Genomic DNA, 7,931 nt, shown 5'->3' on the forward strand with positions numbered 1-7,931 from the left:
CGACCGAAAAGGGTTTTTTCGAAGTTTTAACCGGTATTTTGTGCTTTTCTGTAAATAAAATTTATTTTGGGACTTTTTCATAAATTGAACTAAAATTTTGGAACTTTTCTGGAGATTTCCAACAAACTTATTATTTAAATAAAAAAAATAGATTTATAACTTTGTCGAGATTTTTATAAGATCATAAAAGTTGAATAATTTCAACTAATTTATACACCAAAAATAATGTTAATATTGTTGGATCAGAGATAAGAGCAACGATATAAACGAAGGGGAGCCAACCCAAATGAGTCAAACATACATTCCAATTCGATAACGCATTTTACAGGCCATTCAACCGAACTAAAACTAGAGCATACTTGGCTCAAATTACAACAGAACCCAACACAATACAAATATACAATGCAAAATCATTATTTTCTCTAAATTTTTTTCTTGCTATTTTCTAATTTTCCTTCTGCCAATTATTTACAAAAACTGCATCCCGAATTCTTCAAAGGGATCAGCAAAAATTGGGACAAGTCAAACCCTTATGACCTTATAATAACCACCTACTACCTCTAACCACGTGCTAATTCGTTAAATATACAACACAAAATCTATAGTAACACGTGTCTAACTGATATGGATAACGAAGACTGATTTATTTGGCATTTAGCTTGAGCCTTCTTCGTTGTCATCAATTTTCCAGGATTCAACTCCAAATACTTCTTCAATCATGCTTCCAGTCGGCAAAAAATCAGCTTTATTCCTCGGGAATGAAAAACACCCCACATCCCATTCTCTCGAATCCGAAGGCTCCAACATGAAATCATGGTTAACTTCACTCACTTGCGATTCAGAAGATGTGCAGGAATTGTCTCCACTTTCGTCAATTAGGGTTTGATTATAGCCATGGATGAACTCCGATTCCTCGTTATAGTAAAAAACCGGACTCTCGATACTAACCTCATCTTCCTCTGATGACTCGCTGCTTCCCTGCCATTCATCGTCATCGCTATCGGCGTTCGTTGGATCAAATCTGTTCTGTTCGGCTCTCCTTTGTAGCACAAACACGTTGAAATAATAGCTAACGATTTCCCTGTTGGTGCGTGAAGGGAACGCATCCGCCAAATGATTCCAGAAGTTTTGCCCTAATGATACAGGATTCGAGTACACCACCTCGTGAAATAATTGTTCGTCTTCTTCGGTCCACTTGCATGCCACCATGTCCCCCATGTTACAGAATCCGAGCTCTGAGAATCGTTCATGGCCGATGTTTTCCCTCAGGTTCTCTCTCGCTTCTATGATGTGTAATCGGACACATGTAACAGACCCCGGATCTTCACACCAACAATGGCTTTTTCCAACCCCATTGCAGATAGGTGGATCTGATTCGGGCATTTGGATGACGCATGAACCGATGAACTTGTTATCATTTGATGTTTTGGAGGCGTTGTTTGGATCAAATCCATGCCATTCTGGAATATCGGCTTGATATTGTGGTCCAACAGGGACTTGTTTCAATGGAGGAAAGTGTAAAAGATGAGAATACGTATCCACAGGCTGAATTGGTGCTTCTGACTTCACAACATCATTCTCATTATGAGAAATTTGTTCATCAGCTATGACTATTAGAATGAGTCAACAAAAAGTAAGTACACCAGAAACTACAACTATCAAACTTTAATATCCTGTTGAAGGGATAAAAAGAAATGTGAATCATGGCAAATGTGTCAAGAAAGCTTAAAGGGTGTTTGGAAAAATATCAAATATGCCTTTTTAAAGTCATGATTGCGACTTCAAGAATCAATTTTTTTATAATAAAAAAACATCAGTTGCTAAAAACTAAAGATGGATAAATATCTACGTTTAGTTTTCTAACCCACCTGAATTGCAAGGTTTTAGAGGCACATCTTTTGAAGGAAATTCCAAAGATGAAACTAACTGGAAACTATTTTCCAATTTCAAGTGTTTTGGTGAAACATCATACTCCTCTTCAACCAATTGACGTTTCTGTACCATGTTTAACTGCAAAATGCATTTTCATATTAGAATTTCAATGAATTCAATATGATCCCTTTCAAGACAATTAGATTGTTACAATACAAAATATAAAGAACACCACAACTACCAAATTTTGATAATAAATTTAAAAACTTTTGCATCAAATACAAAAATGGACAAGACAAGTGGATGAACTTTCTCCATCAATATTCACTCATGGGAACAAACAAGACAAAATGTTGACGTGGCAAGAAATAAGAATCTTTAAATCCCAAGAAGCTACTCGATGAAAAACAAGATTCCTTGGGGTAAATTTAGAAAAGTACAAGATTCGTATAAAAGCATTAAGCTTGTATGGACATTAATGGGGTGCATCAAATGTGAGAATAAGCATGTGACTTGTGAGTAATAATAATGGGCACTCAATTCTTTAAGGGGTAAGGTATAAAATTAGTGTCATTCTGACAAATGAGAAAGAATTTTAATCAGCACATGCCAAGACAATACACAAGAAAACCCAAAATAGTTGACAAATAATCAAAGGGGAAAATGTTTTGTAATTAAAGAATCGTGAAACTGAAAAGGGATTATTATTATTATTGAAATAAAGCTAAAATAATTGTTGACCGTTGACAAAGCCCCAAATTTTACAACGAATCCCTAACCCTAGATCCCCAAAATTGAAATTTCAATAATTCGCACAAATTCTAAATCAAGATCTGCTAAGATTAAATTCAATTTCAGATATAATCGACCGATAAGAACGTATCCAAAAACGAAAACCCTAGATCGGAACAAAGAAATAATATTATCAAATAGATCGAGATCTGCAAAATCACTACCACAAGAAATACACAAATCAGAGGAAATCGGACGATTAACCTAAACAGATGATAGATCTGATATATAACCAACAGAAAATTGGAACCCTAACCTAAAAATCGATTTCCGTAACGGCTGGCGTTGAAAAAGAGGTCAATCGGTAGGCAACAACGGCAATCGAAAGAATCTGAGGGTCCTGGAACGATCCGAGCAATCGAGATCGAATTTAGCGATTAGGGTTAACGAAGAGAGAAATCGATGAAAAGACGGACACGAAATTGTCAAGAAAAGGCGGTCAGTCCTTTTTCGTAGCACATGCTAAAAATAAATATTTAAGAAATTGATATTCTCTTTTTTCGAATTAAATAATATTTACTCTTTGTTTTATTAATTGAATTCTTTTATTTTTAAAATGATGTCATTATTGTTGTCGTATATATCTAATAAATTCTCTAAAATGAATTCCTTGTTTTAAAGAAATACCATTTTATCAAAATAAAAATATAGTATTTACACTTGTTTATTAAACTTATACATATAGGGAGGGTTCAATTGAGAAAAAAAAAAAAAAAAAAAAAAGATTGAGAATGGGAGAATCATTCTCAGCCACTCATTTATTTTTACCGCAAAAGGCTCCGTCGTACCAGCAGAAATGGGAAAGAAATAGACATGTGTTTTCCAACAAAACATGTTTCCTTAAACTATACTAATCATTACCTTAATATATACAAAAATATAGTTTTTTCGTTTTTTTTTTTTTTTAATTTTTAAGAAGCTATTTTATTCGAAAAATGATTTTAAATATACCAAAATTCATGATTTTTTATTCTCTACAAATAGACATCTATATTGATATAGTTTTAAGATAAAATAAAAAAAAATTATATTTTCAGCTATCGTTATTCATAAGTGAATAAAAATAAATCAGGTTTTTACTACAGTACATTCGTTATTCAGTTATGAATAAAAACTATGATTAATTTTTTTTTTTACAATTTAAGTATCATTCATATATAAATATAGCATATAATAAACATAGTATATTCATATTTAAATATTAGACGATGCATTCACTTATGAATATTACATAGTATATTCACTTGTGAATATTAGATGGTATATTCACTTATGAATATTAGATAATATTTTCATATCTGAATATTACAGAGTATTACATGGTATATCACATGTGAATATTACATAATATATTCATTTGTGAATATTAGATGATATATTCACTTATGAATATTACACAGTATATTCACATATGAATATTACACAGTATATTCACATATGAATATTACACAGTACTAGTTGTGAAACCTGTATATTATACGGGTTAATTAAAACATAATGTTAAACAGGAGCGATTATATGAAAAGTTTATTTGAATTTGAAATATGAAATAAGTGAAAATTATGAAGAAAAAAAAATTTGCAAAAAATAAATTAATTAAAATTATGTGTTTAAGTGTTAGACCCGTGTACTAAACGATTTATTATAATAAAATGTTAAATACAAATGTTTAAAGTGTAAATTTATTTGAAATTAAAATTGAAATTTCAAATTTGAAATTTGAAATTTGAAATTAATAGTTATTATAGAAGGTTTAATTTATAGAAACTAAATTAACGATATAGTGCAAATGAATAATAAAGTAACTGACAAGTGAAAAATAAATATATTTCAAAATTATGACAAAATGACATGTGGCCAAATAAATGAAAGATTGACAAGTAGCAACAACATTTTCATTTATTAGGATAGATATTCACATATGAATATTATAATGTATTTTCACACACACACACACACACACACACACACATATATATATATATATATATATATATAATTTTTATATGTTATTCACATATGAATAACATACAGACTTTCCTGTCAAATGATCCAACCAAACACACCATACATTTCTATCCAAACAAGATTAAACAATAGCAAACAAACATCCATGAAATCATTGTCATCTGTTTTCTTTCCTGTCAAATGAAACAAACCAAACTCCCTTCATTATCGTTGATTTCCAGTCAAACCCCTTTCTCCACCTGTTCATGATGAACATACAAAACCTGATCAAATCCTTTTCCCCCATCTACTCACCCGTTGAACATCGATCACCCAAACACCCACCTAACTGATTTACAATCAAAATAAAAGAAATGAGAAGAGGACCGTACCAATTGAAGCAGCAACTGCCCCATCAATATCCTTCAGCACTTCCCGTCGATTACCACAGCCAAAAGCCACCATCTTCTAGACTATTTATGTCGATTGGAACCTCGGATTCCCTTTATGCCTTGGCTCGTTGACCCACTAACACCGATGCCATCTTCCCTCGCCTCCCTCTCTCTTCATTTCTCGCCGGCAGGAAGCAAATGAGAGGCAGCGGACGTCCGACCCAATCTCCTAGCAAAACCAAACCCTCACTTCTGGCTTCTTTCCGACCGCAATCACCTAGCAAAACCAAACACCTCTTGGTCTAGTCAAAACCACGGAGACCATCTCGGTTTGCGAGTCGGGCGACGAACCTCCGTGCTTCTCCCCCTTAATCAGACGAAGACGAGCACCGGAGAATCTTCACCTTGGTCTCCTTTGCTGCAGACGATGAATGTGTTTGAACTACAGATACGTATTTAATATTAAAGGTTGTTCTCATATTTACAAGTTTTCCACCGTGTTTTTTTAGGCTTGAATAAAATGAGTGGCTGAGAATGATTCCCTCATTCTCAACCTTTTTTATTTTCTCAATTGAACCCACCTCTCTCTCTCTCTCTCTCTCTCTCTCTCTCTCTATATATATATATATATATATATATATATATATATATATATATATATATATATATATATAGATAGGTTCAAATGTTTTTAGCAAATAATGTGTGACGAAATGCACCAATGAAAATTCAAGAATAATAAATCATTAAATAAATTAAAAAATGGTATAATAGTAAACTTCTTATATCTAATTATGGTAAAAAATAATTCAATGAATATCTCCTTAATTAGTTTAACCCTACAAAGCCCACATCCCTAACCTTAAAGAGTACGGCGACTTCCTTAAATCATCGATACCTCAATTCCTCCTTTCCACCAGAAATCGATCCTTACATCCGAGCACCACCGTCTGCCTATTATCCGCCATCATGACAACAACTTCTAGATCCTCTATTCAACTGCTCTTCTTCAATAGTTTCATGTTCGTCGGCCTATTATGATCGGAAAGAGGCTAGAAGTGAGGGTTTGGTGGTGCTGGTGGATCGCTAGCATAGGCGATGGAGGGAGGTCGGCAGCGCAGGGCTGCTCCCCTCGGCTCCATTCTTCTTCTGGTCCAATCGTCTTGAAACACAATGGTGGTTGCAAATTGGGAGTTGTAACACGACAGTAAGTCGTATGGGGTGGGGCAATCGGCAGGTGGGTGGAATCGGTGATGGAGGAAGCTGGGCAACAATGATTCAATCAATAGGTAAAGGCTCCTTCTTTTTTTTGTTCTTGTTTGATTTGGCAGAACTACATAGGTGTTCGTTTGATTAAGAATAGATGGATGTTTGTAGAAATGCCTCAAAGAGAATTTGGCAGCTTTGTTGTAGAAATGGCCTGAAAGAAAATTTGATTTCTATGTTGCACGACAGGTGTTTGTAGAAATACCTCAAAGAGTATTTCTTTTATTTTCTTCATTAAACCTTTTGATATGTTTTTTTTGTTGTTTTAGTAACTCCTTATTTGTTAATTACCTGAGTAGCATCAATCTTTGATATTGGTATTTGATTTTCTTAATCAATTTAGGGTGAAGATTTGATTAAGGGTTTATAAGAGATTTTCACAAATTTGAGATATTTTTAGAACTTAAACATTGTATGAATGAGAAAACTCTTCTCACAAGCACTTGTAATCACTGATTAAATAAGCAATATGTGGAAAATATCAAAATCTAACCTTCTAATATTTGAAAATTATTAAACTTAACATGTTCCAGTGTTCACAATTTTATAATCTTGATTTAGTAGCAAATTTTATGTATTTTGTCAGAATGTATTCTATCATATTCTATATATTCTTCCAGAATATATAAAGTGCTAGGAATTGCAAGTAACATTCTAGTAATTCTGATAGAATGTATTTATACATTCTATGCTTTAGAATGTTTATATATAGAGAAATATGATTGCAAATGGAAAATCAAATGCTTTTAATTCTTTATAGTGGCATGTAAAGTTATAACTATCTGATTTTATCCTATGTATTCTGCGAGATTGTATTCTATGTATTATACAAGATTGTGTTCTGTATATTCTACCGGAATGAATTATATGTATTCTCTCCGAATGTATAAATTAATAGGAATTGCAAGCAACATGTTTTTAACCATTATTAGTTTTTGTTGCATTTGTGATAGGAATGGTCGGAAGAATGGATTGAAGACCTGATAAGAATGACTTGAAGAATGAGTTAAAGATTGATGACACTCACAGTTTAAGAATGTTCTTATTTTTTAAGAATTACACTTGTATTTATTCATTAACTGTATATTCAAGAATGCTGATTTTTTATGATATTCTTTTAGAATACGTATAAATATATTAAAATGTAGAAGCCTATTAGTATGTAACAATATGTATGAACTTGTATTTAAGTTCGAATGTATATGAAAATATTAAAATGTTGTTATTCTTCAACTAAGAGTTCAAGAATTCTGTTATTCTTCGTTAATATTCTACTATAATAAAACTCTAAAAGAACACCATTTAAACAAAAATTCATTCTGACGGAATAAAATCGGTTATGTTTACAAATTATGTTTAGAATTAATTTAAAAAATTCAAATTTTAAAATTAGAAGTGTTAATGATCCCTTAAAATCCGAAAATTACCTTTTTTAAAATAGGTTAATTGACCAAAATACCTTTTTGCTGAAATTTGTGTGATTATATAGTACATGCTACTCTATTGTAATATCATAGACTCTCATATCATAATCATTGATTTTATTCATCCGGTGGTCCAGATCTGTGCATTCTGGCACATAATAGTTAGTAAAAGCCTACATATATATATATATACACACACACACACACACACAAGTAGGTTCATGCGAAATGTGGACGA

General features: G+C 32.3%; 1 protein-coding gene across 1 annotated transcript; it reads right to left on the minus strand.

Annotated features, from left to right (window-relative positions):
- Positions 1–263: 263 nt before the first annotated feature.
- On the minus strand, positions 264–3,129 carry LOC145049003 (uncharacterized). Its single transcript, XM_078997686.1, has 3 exons — positions 2,921–3,129; positions 1,869–2,010; positions 264–1,610 (listed from the first exon to the last, which is right to left on the minus strand). Exons 2-3 carry the CDS (start codon positions 2,002–2,004, stop codon positions 655–657), a joined length of 1,092 nt encoding a protein of 363 aa, XP_078853812.1. The 5' UTR covers positions 2,005–2,010; positions 2,921–3,129; the 3' UTR covers positions 264–654.
- Positions 3,130–7,931: the final 4,802 nt, after the last annotated feature.

This window comes from Lactuca saligna, chromosome 5 (assembly GCF_052625555.1).
Source record: "Lactuca saligna cultivar CGN05327 chromosome 5, ASM5262555v1, whole genome shotgun sequence".
Classification (NCBI taxonomy): domain Eukaryota; kingdom Viridiplantae; phylum Streptophyta; class Magnoliopsida; order Asterales; family Asteraceae; genus Lactuca; species Lactuca saligna.

What these genes read in the sequence shown, in the direction of transcription:
- LOC145049003 (XM_078997686.1), bottom strand. Translation starts at nt 2,004, where the DNA reads ATGGTACAGAAACGTCAATTGGTTGAAGAGGAGTATGATGTTTCACCA. An exon ending in TCTAAAACCTTGCAATTCAG is followed by an intron (nt 1,611 to 1,868) that starts GTGGGTTAGAAA and finishes TCATTCTAATAG; the next exon opens with TCATAGCTGATGAACAAATT.